The following is a 25,811-nucleotide window of genomic DNA, read 5'->3' as shown; positions in this document are numbered from 1 at the left end:
GGGAAGAATAAGTGGAAACCTATTCAAGCTTTAGAGGTGAATGTTGTCAAGGCTAGTGGCGACAATTCAAATTCGGATTCTTCGGGCTATTTATGCCCTGCACTATCGTTAGTTTGTGTTGCCGATTCTACAGAGTGGATGTTGGATTCGGGTGCTTCTTACCATATTTTCCCTAGAAGGGATTGATACTCCAGCTTTCAGGAGTTGGAAAGAGATGATGTCGTACTCATGGGTAATAATCATGAATGCTCTATTGGTGGTATCAGTACCGTTCGTATTAGAATGTGTGACAGGGTGATTTAGGAGTTGGATGAAGTGAGGTTCGTTCCGCAGTTGAAGAATAATATCATTTCACTTGGAGTTTTGGAGGTAGCAGGCTATCGAGTGACATTTGAGGATGCATCTTTGAAGGTCACATTTGGGTCCATGATTATGATGAAGGGCATTAGAAAGAAGAATTCGTATTATTTGATTGGGAGCACGGTGATTAGTAGAGAGCTGACGAGTTTTTTAGATTTTGCTAGACTGTAGCATTTGTTGAGGCTGGGATATTTGATTGGTTATGCCGTGAATGGTTTGTTAAGAAATACTTTGACCTACAGATTGAAGTCCTTTGAGCATATTGGTATGAGCAAGAAGACCGAGGTGGAGTTTGACACTTCTATCCATCAATCGAGAGGTCTTTTAGGTGGTGTTCATTCAGGCATTTGGGGGCCTTCTAAGGAGACATCATTGGGAGGTAATCAGTATTTGATTTTCGTAGTTGGGGACTGTTCTATACATTGGTGGGTTGCAACCAAGTCCCATTGGTGTGAATTCCTATAAGTCAACAACAGATGGAGGAAGTGTATTGGCAGAAAGGTAACCCGTCGTTGTGTTTTTGGTAGGGGTTCTTTCTTGCGTTTGTACTGAGCTCATGGCAGTTTGAGACACTTCATTAGAGAGGAAATATTAGGGTGACAAGATAAGATTAGGGCTGAGCATGGTTCGGTCTGAACCGAAAAAACCGACCGAACCGACCCGAATCGACCCGAAAAAATTAGTTTTATGAGTAGGACGGTTCGGGTCGGTTTGAAAACTTTTCAACCCGATCCGACCCGAACCGACTGAATATAGTGCAATACTACCCATTATTATCTCAGACCCTACCTGACCCGTCTCCAAAGAGTCAAAGACTCATACCCTAAACTCATTTCTGAATCATTATGTGTTAAAAATAATATCATTATATTAATGTTTAATGCTTCATAATCTCCTACTTTGTTGATATCTTTTTTTTAAACACAGTTTGTTATTTGATAAGAAGTTTGATGAAGTTAGAACCGAACAAACCGAACCGAACCGCACCGAACCGACTTTCAACAGTTCGGTTCGGTTTTGAATTATAGACGGTTCGGTTCGGTTGTTCAAATTTTGGTAAAAACCGAACGTTCGGTTCGGTTTTGAATTATAGACGGTTCGGTTCGGTTGTTCAAATTTTGGTAAAAACCGAACCGAATCGACCGTTGCACACCCCTAGATAAGATGATAGTTTTAATGGGTCATTTCTTGCTGGAGGAGGATCGGTGTTGGTTGTCAAGCATTGGATTGTAGAGGAGTTTTTGGGCTTCGACATATTTGGGTCATCTTAGTCATAGGTTACTGACTGCTGCGTGTGGAGATTTTGGATTTGGTGGAGCTGCTTCAAATTTTGGGTTACGTCGGATGTTTGGTTGCCTAGTATTTGGTCATATCGAGGATTAAGAAGCTCGTTTGGTTATTAGTTGGGAGACTCTAATTTTGTTCTGAGCAGGTATGTCACATTTGACTCTCGGCAGGTGGAGAGTGTTGATCAGATTGTTGGGATATCATAGTGGTTGGAGGGTGATACTACTCCACATTAGGTGGAGATTACTCTAATTTTGGGAGATTTGATCCGATAGCATATTTAGGATATCGTAGATTTGATCCGATAGCACATTTAGGATTCAGAGGCTCGTTTGGTTATTAGTTGGGAGACTCTAATTTTGTTCTGAGCAGATATGTCACATTTGACTCTCAGCAGGTGATGAGTGTTGATCAGATTGTTGGGATATCGTAGTGGGTGGAGGGTGATACTACTCCACATTAGGTGGAGATTACTCCACATACTCCATATCATACTGTATTGTTTGGGATTTTAGCTAAAGTGACACAGTTTGGGGATCATTTGGATTTGGATGCAGATGATGAGTTGGTTGATTCGAGTGCAGCTGATGGACATAGTTTGGACTTGGATATGGCTGTTGATACATCTCAGGCGGAGGTATTTAGTTTGTTTCATTTTAGGGCCATTGATAGAGCTACCAATCGTAGATTTGTTGGTGAAGAGTTGAGAACTCTTCTATTTGATTGAGGGCCTTTGAAGACTATTTGGGTGAACTACGTAAAGACTTGATTCCTTAGGCAAGAAGATACGTAGGCAGTCATTTTATGATACAGCCAGTTTGGTGAGTTGATGCCGACATTTTTAGAGTGATCACATTCTTATTTAGGTCTCGACTTATTGTGGATTGAGTCTGTTGTCGTGGTTTTGTTCCACTTTATACTAGACGCAACAAGTAGGACGTTTGGTTGGTATTGGTATCAACTCAGTTTTGGAAAAACTTCGCCGAGGTGGGGATTTGTGGAGACATCTGAAAAAACCAGATTTTGTGTCATAAGTCGACTCATGCACATGCATAAGTCGACTTATGGTAAGTCGACTTGTGTCTATGCACGAGTCGACTTACGTTCTATTCTGGAATTGTTATTTTGGGCTCTGGCAAGTCGACTTATCAGGACTGATAAGTCGACTTATAGCAGGTTTTCTGCACAGTTTGAGTTCCTATTTGGATTCTGTTTGGTATTTGGTGTTTGGTATAAATACCAACACGTTTTAGAGTTTTTTTTGACTTTGATTGAGCAGTGAATTGGCAATATTTGGAGCACAGAAAAGAGGTATTTTCTGAGCTATTGGTTAGGGTTTTATTATGAGAGAATTAGAGATTTGTTGTGAGATTAATTGGTAAATTTGAGTAATTTGTAATCTCAGTTTGTACTCTTCTTCTCTATTAATGAAAACCCTATTCCCTTCTTGCCCCGTGGACGTAGTCAACTTGCCGAACCACATTAAAATTGGTTGTTTGTATTTGTGTCGTTATTTTTGGTTTGTTTGGCCTTCTCTCAGCGTTTGTTTGGTTTGGTTTCTCAAAGCACATAGGTTTGATGGCTTCCGCGCACACAACATGCATTATATAAGAAAGTATTCTCCGTTCCAACGAGTCGTTTAGGATCATTACATTAGAGCTAAATGAGCCGATACCAATAAGATTTTGGATCGTTCTTTTGTTCCTTGACAAGGAAATGTCGTAAAAAGTCTTGAGCTCAGCATGTTTTCATGCTCTTTTTAGGCTACTCCACCTTTCTTCGTGATGGAGCAAAAAGTCTTGAGCTTAGCATGGCAATGAAGACTTAATTCGTTAAAAGTCTCATCCTTCTACAAGATCACTTTTTTCCTTATACTGTTTACTAGAGTCATGACTCATGATTAATTATTAAATAGTGTGCTTGAGTCATATTTGCATCAAACTCATTTGTTAGTAGTTATCTGGATTTTTGAACTAATTTATGGTTTTTAATTTGAGAGAGGTCCCTTCTTCTAATGTTGTGCTATTGAGATCTATTACTATAGGGATTGAACGACCCACTTAACCGCGGAAGCTAAATCAACCAGATAGAAAACAACCCTAGCTAGAGTTTATGCCAAACTTAAGCCAACCAACACAAGCAATAACAGAAACACAGATAAAACAATAAGTAAATCAGATGAGATAACAGATTTACGTGGTTCAGCAAACTTGCCTATGTCCACGGGAGCCACACAAATAATTTCTTATTTAACCACAAGAAAAATTACAAAGCTTGTAACAGAGAAGATCTCAAGCTAATCATAGTTCTGCACACTGCCCTCTTGGGTAGATCAACACGGGCTGATATTAAGCAAGTCCAAGTAATGCTGAAACTTGCTACCTATCACCACCTTGGTCAACATGTCAACCGGGTTCTCATTTGTGTGCACCTTCATGAGAGAAATATCACATTCCTCTATAAAATCCCGCACAAAATGATACCTGGCATCAATATGCTTGGTACGAGCATGATGAACTTGATTCTTAGCTAAATGAATCACACTCTGACTATCACACCACAAGTTCACGATATCCTGCTCAACCCCCAAATTATTTAGAAGACCCCATAACCACAATGCTTCCTTCACTCCCTCTGCCATGGTCATGTTCTCAGCCTCTGTAGTAGAAAGTGCCACTGTAGCCTGTAACATCGATCACCAACTAACTAGAGCACCATGTATTATGAATACATAACCAGTAGTAGATCGTTGTTTGTCTAGATCATCCGCATAATCTGAGTCCATAAACCCATCAATCTGACATGTATCTTCACCAAAACACAGACTCGTATCAGCGGTACCCTTCAAGTACCTCAGGACCTATTTCACTGCTTCCAATGTGTCTTTCCCGGGTTCTCCATGAACCTACTGACAACATTGACCACCTGTGAAATATTTGGACGTGTGCACACCATTGCGTACATCAAATTACCAACTGCACTAGTATAAGGAACACGCTCCATGTGCGCCTTCTCTTCCGCTATAGTGGGAGATTGTTTACCTGAGAGCATGAAGTGAGGAGCCAATGGAGTCACCACTGATTTAGCACTTAATTTGCATCCCAAAACCTTATGATAACCTGCTCAATGTAGCCTTTCTGACTCAAGAATAATCGTCAATTTGCCCGCTCTCTTCTAATCTTCATTCCCAGTATTTTCTTAGCAGTGCTCATGTTCTTCATCTCAAACTCTTTACCAAGTTAATATTTTACCATATCTATCTCCACCTTGCTTCTCGAAGCAATAAGCATGTCATCCACATACAAAAGAAAATAGATATAATCACCTCCACGAAGCTTTTAAATATAAACATAACAATCATAATCACTTCTGGAGAATCCATGCTTTAGCATGAAGGAGTCAAATCACTTGTACCACTATCGAGGAGATTATTTCAACCCATAAAGTTATTTCCTCAAGTGACATACCTGATTCTCCTTATCCTCAACCTTGTAACCCTCAGGCTGATGCATATAGATTTCCTCCTCTAAGTCTCTGTGCAAGAAGGCGGTTTTGACATCGAGTTATTCTAGCTTAAGATCACCATGAGCAACAGTACTTAATAGCATCGAATAGAAGTGTGTTTTACCACCGGAGAAAAAATTTCATTGTAATCCACACCCTCTCTTTGTGCAAACCCCTTAGCCACTAGTCCAGCCTTGTACCTTGTACCACCAAACTCGGAAGGATCCTTCTTTTTCTTGTACACCCACTTACAACCAATAACTTTTTTTTCTACGGGCAATGGGACCACCTCCCATGTTTGGTTCTTCCAGAGAGATTCCATCTCTTCCTCCATCGCAGTCAACCAACTCTCACTATCCCAGTCTCGAATAGCTTCTTTGAAGGTGACCGGCTCATCATCCTCCACCGAGAGTGCATACTCAATCAAATTTACCTGTCTATAGTGCTTCAGAGGCAAATCTGACCACAGCTTCTGAACCTGCTTGTATGCTCGTCTTGGCCTAGTGGAAGCCAAACTATCTTCGAGCGGATGTTATTGTAAAACCTGTATATTTTCTTGCTGAACCTCCTCCTGTTCAAGCTCATCATCTTCATGATCCTCCTCTTGAACATGACTAGAACCTGGTTGGTCTTTAGGTTCTATTTCAATCACATGGGACTTAGATGTCCCAACAGTCCCAACACCACCATTCTTGGATGCCCTGGCAATTATAGATTTCTCATCAAAGATAACATCTCTGCTGATTACGAATTTAGAATCTTCTGTACACCAAAGGCGATAGCCTTTTACGCCATTTTCATACCCCAAGAATATTGCCTTCTTGGCCCTCGCGTCAAGCTTTCCCTTATTGACGTGATAGTAGGCGATACATTTAAAAATTCTAAGTCTATCATAATCTGCATGCTCTCCTGACCATACCCTATAGGGTACATCACCATCCAATGTCGAATATGGAGAACGATTCACTATGTAACAAGTTGTAGTAACCGCTTCTGCCCACCATTCTTTGACCAAACCATCGTATGATCGCATACTCATTACTTTCTCCCACAATGTATAGTTCAGCCTCTTTGCGACTCCATTCTGCTATGGTGTAGACATGACTACCCAGTGTCGACCAATACCCTCCGTCTGTATACTCTGTACCGTTATCAGATCTCAGTGTCTTCAATTTTTTGCCTATCCTATTCTTAACCATTGCTTTCCACTTCTTGAATGTCTCGAATACATCATTCTTATGCTTAAGAAAATAAATCCAAGCATACCTAGAATAATCATCTATGAATGAGACAAAATACTTAGAACCACCCTTGGAAGTTGTTTGAGCCGGACCCCAAACATCTGTATGCATATAGTCTAATATACCTCTGCTCTTGTGCTTTCTTTTCAAGAACTGGACCCTGTACGTCTTTTCGTACACACAATCCTATTTAGGCACATATGGTAAGAGCAACCCGAATCCAGAATCCACTTACCCGAGATATCTTCGCCACCCGTAACAATATAGCATTCCTTATCGCTCCCTTCCTCTGAGAGGTAACTCGCCTCTTCCTTGCCTTCTCTCCTCTTAGTTTTATTATTGTTCTTTTTCTCACCTACTTTCTTGTTAGGACAATTAATCTTAAAATGTCCAAGATCACCGCATTTGAAACACGGTCTTCCCGCAAGAGGTCTTGATTTTGATCTAGACTTTCCTCCCTTGATTTTTCCTTGCTCATTGCCCGTTCCTCTTACAAACAATCCTTATGATTGTTCCTTGTTACCACTAGTATCCATGTCACTAGTTGCAATTTTTTGAAGATCATCCGCTAGAAATGCTATTCTAGTCTCATCTATCTTCAAATTGTCACCTATAAACATCAATGTTTGTACCAGGTTCTCATAAGACTTCAGTAAAGAAAGAAGTAGTAGAAGTGTTTGATCCTTATCTTCTACTATCACATCAATGTCCTTTAAATTTGATATGATCCTATCAAACTTATTGATGTATTCCCAGATTAAGCCTTTCTCCATCTTGCAAGTATACAATTTGAATTTCAAGTAGGTCCTATTTGTTAGACTCTTCATCATGAAGATACTCTCTAACTTTGGACTACACGCCTGCAGTCATTTCCTCTCCATTCACTAAGAAAGCAACATCCCTCTCAAGGCATAGGATAATTGATGCTCATGCTTTGAGATCTAACTCTTCCCAATCCGTATCTGACATATCTTTATTCTTCTTTTCTCTTCCTGCCAGCGCCTTGTGCAATTTCTGCGAAATCAGCGAATTTTTCATATGCATAATCTAATAGATAAAAATCATTCTTCCTATTGAATTTCTCGATCTCATACTTTTCAACTTTAACTATTTTACTAGTAGACGCCATTCTCCGCTTGTATTAGTAAAATCGCCTCTCTTAGGAAATTTCAACAAATACCTTATGTGCACCACACAATAACCAAGCACCACCTCAGATCAGAAGTTCTACCACCACCAATTTGAAAAAAGGGCTCTAATACCAATTGTGGGGATTGAATGACCCACTTAGTCGCGGAAGCTAAATTACCCAGAGAGAGAAAACAACCCTACCTAGAGTTTACGCCAAACTCAAGCCAACTAACACAAGCAATAACGTAAATACAGATAAAATAATAAGTAAATCAGACGAGATAACAGATTTACGTTGTTCGGCAAACTTGCCTACATCCACGGGAGCCACGCAAATAATTTCTTATTTAACCATAAGAAATTACAAAGCTTGTAACAGAGAAGATCTCAAACTTGAGATCTCTCAAAGTACCGTGTGTGAAATTTAATCACAAAATCACCGCTCAATTTCTCTTCTCAAATAACTGCTCACTGTAGAGAAATACTTCTCAAATCTCCTTAAGAATAGCCGCTGCCAGAGAACTCCTTGAGAAATCATGAGATGAAGCTTCGCTCAATTTCTCTCGTGAACAGGGTTTCCCTTTTATAGGGAAACCCTAGGGCGATCTCCAGCAGGGTCCAGCTAGCTTCCACCATGCAACAGGCGAGCTCCCTCACCTCACCTCTCTAAGCGAGCTCTCCCTCGCCAATAGGTGAGCTCCCTCGTCTCGCCTCTCTAGGAGAGCTCTCTCCACGATAGGCGAGCTCGAGCTCCTTCGTCAGGCGAGTTCTTCCACTCCAGCAGGCAAGGTCCTCCACTCCAGGTGAGGTCCACGCACAATCCACCTGCAGGTGAGCTCAAACCCCTTTCACGCAGGTGAGCTCCTCGCCTAAGGCGAGCTCTGACTCTCCTCACCTCAGGTTCGTTCTTCTTCAGTTACATCATTGCATTGCCTGAATACGACAAGACGCCTTTTGACATGAATGTCATTTTCAACTTACAATAGATTAAAACGTTAATATCCTAATTCCAACCATACACGTTGACAAATTTTTTTTATGAACCAAAGTAAATTTGTACTGTCAAAATTTGTCAAAATTTGCCTCCTATTAGGTTCTGGAGCTCATGGATAGAAAACAACTTACATTAGAAAATTATCTAGCTAAACGTATCTAACCATGAAAACAGATGGAATATCAATAAGAATGAAACTATGCAAGGTGATAACACTTTCAAACAATTAAGAGGCATTTTATTCGAATGAGATGAAAAATCACCCTGTACTCCAGTTTCTTTGATGATAGACATGAACTCCTGAGTACCACGCTTCAAAATAGGGTTATAATACGAAAACAATGCAATCGGGCAAGATAGCTGGGGTACAACCTATAACAAAATGATCGTACAACCTATAAGAAAACAATCGCATGGACGCAGAAATTATGTCAAAATAGTTAGATATTAGCACATCATGTTATAAAGAAAAGAAGAAAGAAACACAAGTACACAAGTTATGAGGATCTTAAGCCTTAATGAGGTATCATATAGGAGTAATTAGGAATAGGCCTCCTGCACTTTCACCAAATTGCGAATACACTTCCTTAGTGAAATTTTTTCGACCCTATTTAAAAGTAAACAAATTTAGCAATCGGGGTTTGCGAATACACTTCCTTAGTGAAATTTTTTCGACCCTATTTAAAAGTAAACAAATTTAGCAATCGGGGTTCGATCCTCACCGATATAGCTATAGGGATTTCGACCCTATTTAAAAGTAAACAAATTTAGCAATCGGGGTTCGATCCTCACCGATATAGCTATAGGGAGTCTATTCAACTCCTCAAACCTTTTTAATGATTTTAAGAGTCAAAAGAAATTCACAGAGGGGGTCTACTCACTGTTCGCGGGAAAAATCGTAGCTTTCTTTGTTATTGATTCCATTGTGATCTCAAAATAACAACTTTTTGTGTTACAAAGATCCGGTCTTTTTATAAGATCCGGTTACAATAAAAATCAAAGAAAAATAAACAAAGATTACAACTTTCTCCTTTTGTGTCGAACAAATCACGAGCTCCTGTTTTGCGGTCGCTCGCTTTTGTGGGTTCTTTGCCTGCGCCGGGGTTTATCCGTGGACCACCGCGAGATCTAGATCCGATCAGATCTAAGCAGTACGACGGGTATTATTCCACAAAGGAAATAATAGCCGGGGAGGATTGATTCACCAAGGAAACAATCGTCCAAGTCTCGGGATCTAAGACCAAGCTTAGATCCGGAGTACGTCTGCGTAGATCTGAGATCCGGTCCTCTCGAACACCTGCCTTTTTTAGCGTTGACGATCGCTGAGCACCAGATCTGGAAGAGTGAGTCCCCGAAGTCCCAAAGCTCCAATCTTTTTTAAGTTTCGAGTCTTGAATCCGGCAGAGCTTCGCCTCCAAAATTTCCAACCAGTAGCCACCCTGAGGTGGCTCGGCTTGGGCCGAGCCACCTTGAGGTGGCTCGGTTTCGGCCGAGCCCCTCCCGGTGTTTGGGTTCCGTCGTTCGGTTGTTGTATCCGCTTCGCCCGTGATTCGGTTATGCGGTTGATTGGTCTGGAATCGATTCGTTGACTTGATTCTTGATTTGGCAGTAAATCTACTTCTGAGTTCGATTCCAAATTTAATCGTGACTCGATCGCGATTCATCCGAGTTCGCCTGTGGTGTTGCTCTGAACCCCGATTTGTTCTGAATCCTGATTTGGAAGTCTGGATGGATGACTCGTTGACTCCTTGAACCATTGGTTCGATTCCGCACGCGAGTGGATTCATTCCGTTGTTCGCGTGCGGTTCGTCAGCTTTGTAGCCTCGTTAATCCGCTCCGTCGCACATTGTTTGGCTTCGGTGTTGACGGGCTAACGATCGTGCTTAGATACGTCGCCCGATGGTTCATTAGTTTGTGTTGAGCCGTGTTAAGGGACCTATAAGCAATTTTATATGCCTACAGATACCCCATCCAAAGTATTTCAGTCTCGTTCTTTTATAGAAGAGTCTGGAATACTTTGGATATGACTGTCCCAACCTTCAATCGGTGTAACGGGATCTTGGAATGGTTTCTGTTCTCGATTCCTTCAATCCTCCAGGCTATTCGGTGCTTTGTCGAATGCTTGAGAGGGTTCCGGTGCTGCATTTATTGTCTGACCGTTGTCGGAATTTTGAATTTGAAGTCGATTCTTGATTTCTTGGCTTTTTTAGCTCGAGTTGGTTGTTTCAACACGGAATTGACCATCGATTGACGGCTTTGAATCTTCATTGTGACGCGTTGTCCGGCGTTTAACACAGTTTATACTCGTAAGTATTTTGGAGTCTACACAGTTTAAGCTCTTAAGGAGTTGGAGCGGGGAGTTCTAGTTTATACTCATACACTCCTGGGAGTTATGTTAAGTTATCCTTAAGAATATTATTTTTAGAAAAATATTCTCCAGAAACTTCTCAACAAAGAGGATGGAATAGTTTATACTCGTATACCTTATTGGAGTATTAAGAAGCAGTTTATACTCATATACTTTTCGGAGTATTGATTCTTTGTTTATACTCGTATACTTTTCGGAGTATTAAGAAGCAGTTTATACTCGTATACTTTTCGGAGTATTAAGAAGCAGTTTATACTCGTATACTTTTCGGAGTATTAAGAAGCAGTTTATACTCGTATACTTTTCGGAGTATTAAGAAGCAGTTTATACTCGTATACTTTTCGGAGTATTAAGAAGCAGTTTATACTCGTATACTTTTCGGAGTATTAAGAAGCAGTTTATACTCGTATACTTTTCGGAGTATTAAGAAGCAGTTTATACTCGTATACTTTTCGGAGTATTAAGAAGCAGTTTATACTCGTATACTTTTCGGAGTATTAAGAAGCAGTTTATACTCGTATACTTTTCGGAGTATTAAGAAGCAGTTTATACTCGTATACTTTTCAGAGTATTAAGAAGCAGTTTATACTCGTATACTTTTCAGAGTATTAAGAAGCAGTTTATACTCGTATACTTTTCGGAGTATTAAGAAGCAGTTTATACTCGTATACTTTTCGGAGTATTAAGAAGCAGTTTATACTCGTATACTTTTCGGAGTATTAAGAAGCAGTTTATACTCGTATACTTTTCGGAGTATTAAGAAGCAGTTTATACTCGTATACTTTTCGGAGTATTAAGAAGCAGTTTATACTCGTATACTTTTCGGAGTATTAAGAAGCAGTTTATACTCGTATACTTTTCGGAGTATTAAGAAGCAGTTTATACTCGTATACTTTTCGGAGTATTAAGAAGCAGTTTATACTCGTATACTTTTCAGAGTATTAAGAAGCAGTTTATACTCGTATACTTTTCAGAGTATTAAGAAGCAGTTTATACTCGTATACTTTTCAGAGTATTAAGAAGCAGTTTATACTCGTATACTTTTCGGAGTATTAAGAAGCAGTTTATACTCGTATACTTTTCGGAGTATTAAGAAGCAGTTTATACTCGTATACTTTTCGGAGTATTAAGAAGCAGTTTATACTCGTATACTTTTCGGAGTATTAAGAAGCAGTTTATACTCGTATACTTTTCGGAGTATTAAGAAGCAGTTTATACTCGTATACTTTTCGGAGTATTAAGAAGCAGTTTATACTCGTATACTTTTCGGAGTATTAAGAAGCAGTTTATACTCGTATACTTTTCGGAGTATTAAGAAGCAGTTTATACTCGTATACTTTTCAGAGTATTAAGAAGCAGTTTATACTCGTATACTTTTCAGAGTATTAAGAAGCAGTTTATACTCGTATACTTTTCAGAGTATTAAGAAGCAGTTTATACTCGTATACTTTTCGGAGTATTAAGAAGCAGTTTATACTCGTATACTTTTCGGAGTATTAAGAAGCAGTTTATACTCGTATACTTTTCGGAGTATTAAGAAGCAGTTTATACTCGTATACTTTTCGGAGTATTAAGAAGCAGTTTATACTCGTATACTTTTCGGAGTATTAAGAAGCAGTTTATACTCGTATACTTTTCGGAGTATTAAGAAGCAGTTTATACTCGTATACTTTTCGGAGTATTAAGAAGCAGTTTATACTCGTATACTTTTCGGAGTATTAAGAAGCAGTTTATACTCGTATACTTTTCAGAGTATTAAGAAGCAGTTTATACTCGTATACTTTTCAGAGTATTAAGAAGCAGTTTATACTCGTATACTTTTCAGAGTATTAAGAAGCAGTTTATACTCGTATACTTTTCGGAGTATTAAGAAGCAGTTTATACTCGTATACTTTTCGGAGTATTAAGAAGCAGTTTATACTCGTATACTTTTCGGAGTATTAAGAAGCAGTTTATACTCGTATACTTTTCGGAGTATTAAGAAGCAGTTTATACTCGTATACTTTTCGGAGTATTAAGAAGCAGTTTATACTCGTATACTTTTCGGAGTATTAAGAAGCAGTTTATACTCGTATACTTTTCGGAGTATTAAGAAGCAGTTTATACTCGTATACTTTTCGGAGTATTAAGAAGCAGTTTATACTCGTATACTTTTCAGAGTATTAAGAAGCAGTTTATACTCGTATACTTTTCAGAGTATTAAGAAGCAGTTTATACTCGTATACTTTTCAGAGTATTAAGAAGCAGTTTATACTCGTATACTTTTCGGAGTATTAAGAAGCAGTTTATACTCGTATACTTTTCGGAGTATTAAGAAGCAGTTTATACTCGTATACTTTTCGGAGTATTAAGAAGCAGTTTATACTCGTATACTTTTCGGAGTATTAAGAAGCAGTTTATACTCGTATACTTTTCGGAGTATTAAGAAGCAGTTTATACTCGTATACTTTTCGGAGTATTAAGAAGCAGTTTATACTCGTATACTTTTCGGAGTATTAAGAAGCAGTTTATACTCGTATACTTTTCGGAGTATTAAGAAGCAGTTTATACTCGTATACTTTTCAGAGTATTAAGAAGCAGTTTATACTCGTATACTTTTCAGAGTATTAAGAAGCAGTTTATACTCGTATACTTTTCAGAGTATTAAGAAGCAGTTTATACTCGTATACTTTTCGGAGTATTAAGAAGCAGTTTATACTCGTATACTTTTCGGAGTATTAAGAAGCAGTTTATACTCGTATACTTTTCGGAGTATTTCATCCCTATCCGTGTGCTCCTCTTCCTGAACAACCTGGTTACGGTGGCTTGGTTCACCTCGCTGGTTCGTCAATGCCTGGATTTGTTGCTCATGCATCTCTCTCATAGTCTGCATGGCCATCTGCATCTCGAACCTAAAGCTTTCCTGTTGTTTGGCTATGGCATCTTCGAGCATCTTGGCCACTTGTTCCGCGCTTATCATCAGTGACTCGCGGGGTTCCCCCTCACTGGACACTGTATTATCTGATGCGACTGCGGAGCAGGTATCCATCTCTCTCATAGTCTGCATGGCCATCTGCATCTCGAACCTAAAGCTTTCCTGTTGTTTGGCTATGGCATCTTCGAGCATCTTGGCCACTTGTTCCGCGCTTATCATCAGTGACTCGCGGGGTTCCCCCTCGCTGGACACTGTATTATCTGATGCGACTGCGGAACAGGTATCCGACTCTTCACCTTCTGAAAGTACTCTTGTCCGAACCCTACCATAAGTTCCTTGTGCGATTGCTCCAGAATGTAAACGGATTAGACGCTGGGATGCTTTCAGAATCGACTCGAGATTATCCCGTGATGAGGTCTCTTTGCTCGTCATATTAGCAGTGACCCTCGGGAATCCTTCATCTTCAACCACCGTCCTTCTTTGCCGAAAACGCCTACGCCTTGGTTTTGGCATTTTGGTACTAAGCCTTTCGAACACTGAAATTCTCTCGAGGACTACCTTGATGCAGTTGCACTCAGACAGTACTACCCGAATGAGCTTTGAACAAGGGCACTGAGTTTCTAGTCTTCGAGGACTTCTCTTTCTGGCTTTGCTCGTACCCCCAGCACGATAGTACAACTCGTCTGTTTGAAAGTCAGAGCAACCTATCGTGTGCTGGCACGATTTCTCAGGTATAACGTAATCATCATCAGACAACAACGTTTCCTTCTGAGGTAGAACTGCCTTCTTTGGACTTTCAAGAGTCACGCGCCTTGAGACCTGCCTTTTTGGGCGTGAATTCTCAGCGGGCTCCTGAACTTCAATGCGCAGCATAGTGCGCTTGGGTGCCATGATTTCTTTGTCATGTTGAGGGTTGCGGCGACCCCCAGCATGTTGCGTCATTTGGGGATTTCTTAGTGGGCCCAAACGTTCTTGGATTGGAGTTTTGCTTCGCTCCTCAGGAAGTGTGAGAGATGAGATTTTTGGGCTTTATTCTTCATTAACCTGCAATTAAATATAAAAACAATTATTAGTGGTATATTTATTCATTAAAAATAGATAATAAGGGTATAAAATTATAATAAAATATGATTATCAATAAGCTCAATAGGTTACGTGTGAACAAAGAGATAAATCGAATCAAACTAAACTGAAATAAATTCTAGCTTAATGGAAATGAAAATCAAACATATAAAATAGCTAGATTGGGTTTAGGAAAACTTCTTTATATGATAACAAGAGAGAGAGAGAAGAGTTGAATGTTCAAACACCAATGGATGATCTCCTCTAGCTCTTGTGAAATTATCTTCACAAACCGAAACTTAAAACTACTTAAAAGCTTCTTAAACAAACTTAAACCAAAACTTAAACCCTTGTTAAAACAATCTTAAACTTGTTTAAAACATTCTTTTTTTTTTGTGGAAATGATAAATGCAATGAGGGTATATATATAGGGTAGAAGAAAATAACCTAAGAAAACCCCAAAATCTCATGAAAAAATAAAACTGGAAACTAGTCGTTACTGTACAACGGCTGTTCGCGTGGAAAATCGTTGTTTTCTTCATCATTGATTCCATTGCAAATTCTTGTAATAGTTTATCGATTACAAAGATCTGGTCTTTTTTAGATCCGGTTACAATGAAAATCAAAGAAAATAAAGAAAATTACAACTTTCTCCTTATTTGTCGAACGAATCGCAAGATCCTGTTTTGCGGTCTCTTGCTTTGTGTGGGTTCTTTGCCTGCACCGGGGTTTATCCGTGGACCACCGCGAGATCTAGATCCGATCAGATCTAAGCAGTACGACGGGTATTATTCCACAAAGGAAATAATAACCGGGGAGGATTGATTCACCATGGAAACAATCGTCCAAGTCTCGAGATCTAAGACCAAGCTTAGATCCGGAGTACGTCTGCGTAGATCTGAGATCCGATCCTCTCGAACACCTGCCTTTTTTGGCATTGACAATCGCTGAGCACCAGATCTGGAAGAGTGAGTCCCCGAAGTCCCAAAGCTCCAATCTTTTTTAAGTTTCGAGTCCTGAATTTAGCAGAGCTTCGCCTCCAAAATTTCCAACCCCTCACAAATGAACCAAGGGGGCCTATTTATAGGCTCTCTTTACTGTGCCCGCGCGGCCGAGCCACCTTGAGGTGGCTCGGTTTCGGCCGAGCCCCTCCGGGTGTTTGGGTTCCGTCGTTCGGTTGTTGTATCCGCTTCGCCCGTGATTCGGTTATGCGGTTGATTGGTCTGGAATCGATTCGTTGACTTGATTCCTGATTTGGCAGTAAATCTACTTCTGAGTTCGATTCCAAAACTAATCGTGACTCGATCGCGATTCATCCGAGTTTGCCTGTGGCGTTGTTCTGAACCCCGATTTGTTCTGAATCCTGATTTGGAAGTCTGGATGGATGACTCGTTGACTCCTTGAACCGTTGGTTCGATTCCGCACGCGAGTGGATTCATTCCGTCGTTCGCGTGTGGTTCGTCAGCTTCGTAGCCTCGTTAATCCGCTCCGTCGCACATTGTTTGGCTTCGGTGTTGACGGGCTAACGATCGTGCTTAGATACGTCGCCCGATGGTTCATTAGTTCGTGTTGAGCCGTGTTAAGGGACCTATAAGCAATTTTATATGCCTACACTCACACAAATAAAACTATAGGGGAGTCTATTGGCAATTGGGTTATACTGCAGGGGGTCTATTCGTACAAATAGAACTACAAGGGAGTCTATTCATAATTGGGAAATACTCCAGGGAGTATATTCGCAATCTACCCTGTCCTATATATAGAGTGAAATGTTGAGAACACTCGACCAATATATTGTTCCACAATCATTGATTGAAGCTTCTGCATAAAGTGTTTGTATGGCGTGGAAAATGGTAGCACACCATCAATCTTAAGAAGGTCTAGCAAATTCTCAATCAATTAAGTCGAAAGTCAAGAATAGCTATTATCTCCATGAACTTCTTAGAAGCCCATGCCGATGAGAATTGGTTTAAATGTTTATCCGTCACCTTGTTCTATGTGGCATAACTACAATAAATGATTACCAAAATGACCAGAAAAGAACCATGCGATATTCAATCAATAGAGTTGATAGAAAAGTGTACCTGGTGAATGTTCTATAGAGGTCTAACGCCATGTGTCGTGAAAACAGTTAGCACACTAGCATATGATAAGTTGAGCATGCGTTAGATTTTTCAAACTATCCCAGACGTGAAAACAAATAGCACACTAGCTTCTAAAAACTATGTCCGTCTATATGAATAATTCCTTCATTTCAGACACCTCATAAATGGAAATGCTAAATTACCCGATTGGTATTTTTAGTACTACTAGTTTGCCAACAAGGTATTTTTATTTGCTCCGGCTACAAGAAGGTATCAAAATTGATCAGTTTTCATCAAGTAGGTCCAGTTGCTTGCTTTAGGTGATGATTTCGGAACCAAATCATCATGAGGCTACACTACCTTTGCTATGTCATTATCTTATGCCACATCAGCATTTAAAGGGTAAAGAGAAGATCATGTGTCATCACGTGATGGTTTGGTGCCAAAATCATAGCAGCGGGCAGCAATTGCACCTAATTGATGAAAACTGATCGCTACTAATACCTTATCATAGCCAGAGCAAGTAAATCACCTCGTTGTCCAATATGTTATACTAAATAAACCAATCTGGTGACTTAGTCTAAATGGAAGTGGCTGAGACCTTGGTTTCATCCTTTGCCCCAAACAAAATCCATTAGCAATCAAATGACAATATTCCATCATCAAACAACCAATAGAACAGACACTCAAGACCCTGAAGAGAATGCTGACTACAATCTACATATTGGATTAAGAATCTATACGAGCAACTAAAATTGTAGAGGCAACATTTGCAAGAAGTAATCAATGCGCATACTCGAATGAAAATACTATAGAATGTCGTACCTCTGCTAACATGGAAATAACTGCATCAAAGCTCGTTCCTTTTGTGAGGGCACGAGTAGTGGCCGCCTGAAAAATAGACAAGTATATAGCCAATCTACATTACTGAAAGAGAAAAAATCAATATTGAGAAAGAAATGAGGTAGAACCTGGATAACAGGTCCATCTGCCAAAGGATCGGAATATGGCAAGCCTAATTCAATTATATCAGAACCGCATGAGTCGAGAACTTTCAATGCTTCTGAGGTTGTTGAGAGATCAGGATCACCAGCAGTGATGTAAGGTATGAGGGCAACCTACAACATAGATAAGAAGGACATTAGAGGTTAGCTTAACTGGTGACTGACATACATCCATTTGAAGTTCGAACAATACCTTCTCTTCTATGTTTTGAGAAAAGTCAAAATTAGTATTAACATGGATGTTCTTCATTGCTTAGATTTTCCAACAGTTCAGGGGGATTCAGTAGGAATTTGAAAGTCCGGTGACTTTCTCTAATTTAAGCAATTTGGGGGGTTTGCACGAAACACCCTAATTAAAATTCAGTTCCTCAAGGGGGGTTCGTGCAAAACACCTTAAAATTCAGAGGGTTCTGTGAAACCCAATAAACAAAGCAAGCCAACTCTTCATATACCTTACAAAATTTGAATAATCTTTATTACTCATATACAACATAAACAAAGCAAGCCAACTCTTCATATACCTTACAAAATTTGAATAATCTTTATTACTCATATACAACATAAACAATAGATCAAATATATCTAGAAAGAGTATCAATTGACCAACATATCAACCCAAAACAAAACATGAAAAGCAAAAGGAACACAATTTCATTTTAACAAGTAAAAAAGCAATGCTTACCTTCCCCTACTTCTTCAACTTAGATAAAGTCTGAGAGATCCCAAGAGAAGCCACTGGGGAGAGAGATTTTGATCTAGAGATGGGTCTAAAAGAGGGCTGAGGGAGAGAGAAACCATGATATTTTCTTAAAGAGAGAAGAAAAGAGGAGGGATTGGTCATAGAGAGGGCCATCGCAAAATTCAAGATTTTCAAAAATCTCTCAACTTTTTGGGTGATGTATTTGCTGTGGCTTTTTAAAGGGGTTTTAGGAGGGGAAATGTACTTTTGAGGAAACAAAAAGGGTGCATGGAATTAATCAAGTATACATGACATGTGGTCATGTACCAAGAGCTACCAAAAACAACAAATATGTATTTGGTATGAAAATTTCAAGGAATGAGATTGAAATATAATATTGTAACCTAAATAGGCTTCCTTTTTACCCCTTTACATGTTGGTGCACGCATGTCTAATAATAGTAATTGAGAAAATGTACATTTCTAATGTCTCTTTTTGTTGAATAACCTTGAAACATTTTTTGTTAGAACCATGATTCAGTGGGATAATTGAGAATAAATATTTTTTTGACTAAAATGACATGAGAAAAATTTCGATGATCAAAAAATACAAGTAATAGGTTTGATGGTATCAATACTATTTATATTTTTTAAATCTACTATTATTAATTAATAACTTTTTGTTGTAATGTTAGTTAGTCTTGAATGACCATTAGTTAGACTGGAACTAATAGTTAGGATTAGTTTCACCAAAAGCCCCTGAACTTCGAGAGCCAATTCACATAACCTCTTGACCTTTGGGGTATCTCATAAAACCCCTTGAACTTTGAATTTAATTCACCGAGCCCACTACATGTGATTTGCAAATAAATAAAGATTTTTGAGAAAAAACTTAAGATTTAGGAAGTAGTATGTTGCCTGTAAATGACAAATGACAAAGTTTAGGATTTTCTTTTTTTTTTCAAGGATTGTAGTTATTTGGAAATTACAGGTAAGAGGGGTCCGATGAGGAAATGTGAAGTTTAGGGGCTTGTGTGAGATAAACAAAGTTCAGGAGTTATGTGAACTTAACTCAATAATAATAACAATTTATGTATTTTTAATTTATTTTTGAATTATTATTGTAGTGTATATCTAAAATGATTAAAGTGATCCACATTTTGTTCCCTTTCTTCCACTAATTTTTTTCCTCACCATTTAATTTTAGTTATTTTTTAATATTTTTTTTATTTTTTACCTTAAATTAAGTACGCAACTATAATATATGTAAAAAAAGTAACATATTTCGATAGGACTAGGAGGAGAAGTGATCCGAAGCTATTGGGAAAGGGACGATAGAGAAAAGAAAGAAAATATAAAAACAAAATTCAGAGAAGTAGTTCTACATTTTTACCTCAATGAATTTTAGATGTATATAAGTACGATAAAAGTGGGACAATTTTTTACAATTATATATCGATTCTCTCGCCAAACCCAACAAACCTCCGACGACTTAAAAATCCAAAATCCAAGAAAGTAACCAAAGGAAACATGCAACTGAACTAACAACTTTCTCCCTGATGAATGCTTCCCATAAACTACAAACATCCATGTCCAACCTTGTTCCCTGCAATCACAATCTCAAACTCCTTGCCCAAATCCTCAACAACCCACCTCCTCAAATCCTTGAGACGCGACCCTCACTACCTATAATCTGTTTGATGAAATGCCTGAAAGAAATGTGGTTTCCTGGACTTGTATGATTCTTGGGTACTGTTGAACTATTCAAGATTTCAAGAGGCTGTTAAATGTGGTTTCCTGGACTTGTATGATTCTTGGGTACTGTTGAACTATTCAAGATTTCAAGAGGCTGTTTTCAGATGGTATTGCCACTGTCTGCTTGATGGGTTCATCGGTGAATCGAAGAAGGGAGGAGTTGTGCAAATGGTACCTTGTAGTCTAACCGAAACTTCTCAGCGTTGTATAAAATTTGAACCTTTGAAATCACAACTATGTCCAAACTTACTGATTTATCATCTAAATGCACTCCAAGATAGAAGAAACTTTTCTCTTTGCGTTGTAATCTGTCTAATTATGATTGACTATAAATTTCACATAGCTCATGATGTGAAGCATGGGGGCTCGATAGGGATGTTAAATAAGTAGGTTTGGGTATTAAATGGGCGGGCCATAAATGGGCGGGCATGTTTTGCTCATTTACCCATTTATGACCCATTTAATATTTTCTAAATGGGCGGATTTTTACCCGCCCATTTAATAAACGGACCGTCCATTTAATAAACGGGCCGCCCATTTAATAAACGGGCCGCCCATTTGCCCATTTAACTATAGTAGCTATATATGTATAATACTTTTAGGGTGTTTTTTGTAAACTTTTAGGGGTTTTTTCGTAAACTATTGGGGGCTTTTTATAAAATTTAGGGGGGCTTTTTGTAAACATTTTGAATTATCAAAATATGCACATGCATGTACATAACCTATTTAAGAATATCATGAACATATTGAACAAGATAGCATTAAAGTTACCAATCATGTATTTTTTTTTTCTTTTTACTATGCCAAGCGCAAAGAACTCAAAGAATACATCACCTGTAAAATGATATACATTATTTATTACAATAACCAATGCCACAAGAAGCCACTTATACCACATCAAAAAGAAATTCAAATAGCGCACAACTTTTTCGAACGTGCAAACCTGTCTTATGAATAAGCATCACAACTCGCCTTAAAATGCCACAATAACCCCAATCAAAGGAAAAATACAAACAAAATTTTGATGGGATAGGGATCATAACAAACACATTAACCAAACATCAAACCCCTCACGAGAGTCCACATAATTGTTGAACTGATAATTATTCATTTCAAGCATTGCAATGCGAGGGACCACACCAAACCCGAATAGAAAAAGGAAACACAACAAACCTAAAATCCCTGTTCATTGAGATAATCACCAAGCCTCTCAACAATCATATTGCACTGCCCAAGAGTCATTGGCTCATCATAAATGCCAAAGATTAAAGCAAGATTAGTTTTCTTGATTGTAACACCTCATGCACCCTGAAAGAAACAAGCAAACAACCAGTTCAATTATGTTCATCCTAGCAGTAATATGTTCATCCTAGAGTTCCAGTTCTTCCACAAGTAACCAGAAGCAAAATACATAAGGGCTAATTATTTTTATTGGTCAAACTAACATAATATGTTCATCCTAGCAGCAGATATTAGTCTGGAAACTTTGCACCAATTGCTAGTGCAATCGGAGGGCCAAAAATAAAACCTCTAGCCCCAATTCCTGTTAAATCTAACATGGAAATTGTAAATGAATGTTGCATGAAGTGTCGCTTGTAGTACACATCCTTAGATATTCCATCACATATGATTATCATTCATATACTCATATGAAGTGCCAAAAGGAATGTCATCAAACTTTTCACTAAATGAGATATTAATAAATATACTAGAAAACAAGACCTATCTTTCACTAACTGAGATGTTATAACAAAAAAAAAAGGATAGATTGCACATAGACCATATATAGTAGGCTTACAAAAAATTCTTAAATATTATGTTGAACCTAGCAAGAACCATAGCATGACGTATTTGAATTTTATGTTGAAAGAATCAGAACAGATTACAAAGGGATGACGCAGATCTCTGAACTGTGACCAACTCCAGAGCTAAATTCTTTATAGCATGTCTGTGACAATGTGTTGTTTGACATGGTTAGCTTGTTCTCTTGTGTCATAAGGAAATTTGTGGGAATTACAGCAAGTAAATTGCTTCTATTGTCTATTCATAGCTTGGGATACTGGTTGAAATAAAAGAGCTCTTTGTAATTGCTCTATTTCCATAGATTTTCAAATGCTGACCTTGATGATGCTGAAACTGGAATAAGGTAAATTGGTAGGACGAGATAGACAAATAGAATTATATCGATTATGCTGAGATTGACGTTCATAATACTTTCCCACTCTTACATTTATATTCATCATGGATGCAGGAAACAGAAAGAGATGAAGGATGTATAACACACCCTCGACTGTTATGTTTGAAAATTGAACCATTTGGATCGAAAAGTTATAGCCAAAGTCACCTATTTCATGTCTATGGGCTTGTTCAGTTTATTGACAATAAATTCAGAGGACAGGTAATGATCTATCATCTTGAAGGCACTCTTCACAAAGAAGTGGAATGTGATGGAGAAACACATGATAACTGGTTAAATCCAACCAAGATAAAAGGGTCGCTGAATAACGAAGAGGTATAGTAGTAGATGGTAGAAGTTCATTCATCATAGGTGAAACTTTAATGGGAATATGTGGGCTAACTTTGATCATTTTTAGTGCTTAACCTACACTATTGTAACACAAGTATCTGGTGTGAGATTTTTGAACAATAATATCTTCACCCAACTGTAGCATCATCAATTTTTGTTACTCAATGAGGCCAAGCAATCCCCTCCCTCTCTTTCTTCTCTTCTCAATCTTCTATAATTTTCAAACTCTAATGAGCCTGCAACACTGCCAAATTTCACTAAACTGATCTCCAGCAATAAAAAGTATTCATCGCACCATTTAGCATCACATTTTTTGTAGCTACCAAAAAAACTGGCATACTAATATTTCACCAAAAATATCAGCTTTCTCGAAAATTGGTTAGATTCTCGTCGTTTTTAACATCTTTCCCCTTCTAAACCCCCGGTTCAGATTCATAACTTAGGACAAAAAAAAAGCCCTAATTTTTTTTCAAATAAATAAATGTATCGTAGTAATTGATTAAGCAAGACAGGAATAGGTCAAAAGGAGTATGGCTGTCTTACTTGTCCCAATTGATCTCGGTTTGATCCAATTCAACCTCGGCCGCCCTTCGATCCGCAATGATCTGATCGAGATCCCTCTCATCCTCCATCGAATCGTCCAGTCCCACGGGCTCATACTGATCTTGCTCATCCAATCTCCGATAATCGCTATACAAAACCGAAACAAAAGTTAGGGCTTTTGAATTGACTGACGACATCACCTAGTTACAGATCTAAACAAAATAGGAAGAAATTAGTGAATTTGAAGGGACTGGCTCCATGAAGTTATCATTGTAGAGATCCTCCCCTTCCTCCTCCTCCTCATCGCCGTCGGGTACAGCGTCAGTCGTCGGGGATTACGTTGGGATCGGACGTGCGGCCTCGTCTTCGTCGGAGGAGGACGAGTTGTAGGAGTTGGTCGTCGGAGGGAGGCGGTCGGTGCTGAACCCGGCTGAGGTTGGAGACGACGATGAGTTCTCGGGATCGGCCATCGGGAGGCGAGACGACGACCTTGGCTGCTGCTGCTTCAGGGGTTCGAATTTTGGTTTTGGGGATCGGGTGGGCAAATGGGTGAATATAAACTGCCCATTTACTACCCATTTAGAATAGTTTGAAATGAACCCGCCCGATTAGACCCATTTAACTTAATGGGTGGGTTTTGGGCGGGCCAATTGATGGGCGGGTTGGGTGGGTAAATGAGTATGAGCAAAATTTGACTTCCCTAGGGCTCGACCAATTATGATTGACTATAAATTTCAGTCCTGCATTTTGTTTCTGGGTGTATTTCCCAACAACATATGTACGTATCTATTTTGTAAGTAGGATGCGTGTCTAATAAAAATACAGAGTCCACAAATATAAGTTACAGAACAGTAATATCTCGAGAGCAAAACTAAAAACTGTGCAAAATATATATCCAATACTCACGTTGCTGAAAACTTTACTCAAAACAAAGGCAAGTAGCTAGCAAGACTGTTTTTATTCACACAGTCTTCTGGTTTACACTAGTTAGTCTGCACGCACCGGCACAAGGGGCATGTATTTTTCCTACTCATCCACGGTGCGATGCATCCCCAGTGGAAAACATGGCCACAGAAGAGCTCGCCCTCTTCGGACCACCTGCTCTCTATCTCGTTACAGCACACGGCGCACTCTCTCTTCTCGCAGCCGTCCTCCCTCTCGTCCCTCCATCTCCCCTCCGTTGCAGCCTCCATCTCCCTGGCCAGTTTTGCAGCCTCCTCGTACCCCACCCGCCTCTCCATGTAGACATTGACATAAACATTCACGTCAGATTTGGCGCCAACAGCCTCTTGTACCGCTTGATGGACAAACTCGCGGATCTCCGTCTTCAAGAACTCACGGTGACGATGCTCCATGGGGAATTCTGGAATATCTTGGCAGTCGGGGAGAGGCGAGGACTCTAATGCTCTGAAGCTAACACAGCGGATGAAGGGTTCCTTGGCCAGGGGACAGGGGAAGGCGTAGCCACGAGAGCCAGTTTCTGGGACGGTTACTTTGGTCCAGTCGTTGAACTGCAGCTCGACGTTGACGGTACCGCTGCTTGTGAACTCATCACCGTCGCCGCCATCGGAAGAAGATGGAGGTGATGGGACTGAGCCGAGAAAGAGATGGCAGGGGCCTCGGATCAGCTCTACGTTGTTTTTCTTCTCCTTCTTGAAGAGTTCATGAGGGAGGCGGGGGAATTCAATAGGAGAGGAAGCCCGAACCGGAGGAGTCGGAGAGTCGGACGCAGCGGCATCCTTCTGCTGTGCAGAGAAGAGCTCGTGAGGGAGGCGGGGAGTCGCCATGGTCGTCTTCGTCGCTGAGAGAAGATTGAAAGTTACTCCGAGACAACGACGTACGTACGGCAGAAAAATCTCAACACGGAGGAGTTTATAAAGCTACTGTTGTGAATTCCCTTCGAACTTGGACTCCTGATTCCAATGGGATTAGAAAGTAACTTTGAAGTCTCAGGTTTCCGAAGGTTGCAAGTCCGCACCGACTTCAAATTTTGGGAAGTTTGTGATCCCTCCAAGATTTGGATCTCTCTCCACCGAAAAAAAAAATAGCGAAGAGACTACTATTTTAATTTTAGTCTATTGATTTTATCTTAATGGTTTAGATGAAATAAATCTTTTCTAACTATGATTATGAGAATCAATTAGCCTAACATATTTTCTATTTTTACTTCTATCTAATCTATTTTCCTAATCTTGTATATCTGGTCCTTCTCTCTATTTATTTTTCCTATTTATTCCGTGGTTTTTTTCTTTCTTTTTCCTTTTTTTTCTCATCTCCCTTTTTTTCTTTTTTCTTTTTTCTTTTCCCTTTTTTCCGCAAAATATTCTTTTTATTTTTTATGTTTTTTTTACTTTCCAAT

General features: G+C 39.2%; 1 protein-coding gene and 1 pseudogene across 1 annotated transcript; both read right to left on the bottom strand.

Annotated features, from left to right (window-relative positions):
- The window catches only part of LOC109834499, a 31,362-nt pseudogene extending 12,560 nt beyond the window's left edge, over nucleotides 1–18,802 (bottom strand).
- Nucleotides 24,365–25,499, bottom strand: LOC109834498. The gene has a single exon (XM_020402534.1). The coding sequence runs from the start codon at nucleotides 25,237–25,239 to the stop codon at nucleotides 24,436–24,438; it is 804 nt and encodes a 267-aa protein (XP_020258123.1). The 5' UTR covers nucleotides 25,240–25,499; the 3' UTR covers nucleotides 24,365–24,435.

This window comes from Asparagus officinalis, chromosome 3 (genome assembly GCF_001876935.1).
Source record: "Asparagus officinalis chromosome 3, Aspof.V1, whole genome shotgun sequence".
Classification (NCBI taxonomy): domain Eukaryota; kingdom Viridiplantae; phylum Streptophyta; class Magnoliopsida; order Asparagales; family Asparagaceae; genus Asparagus; species Asparagus officinalis.
This window is presented reverse-complemented; position numbering and strand designations above follow the sequence as displayed.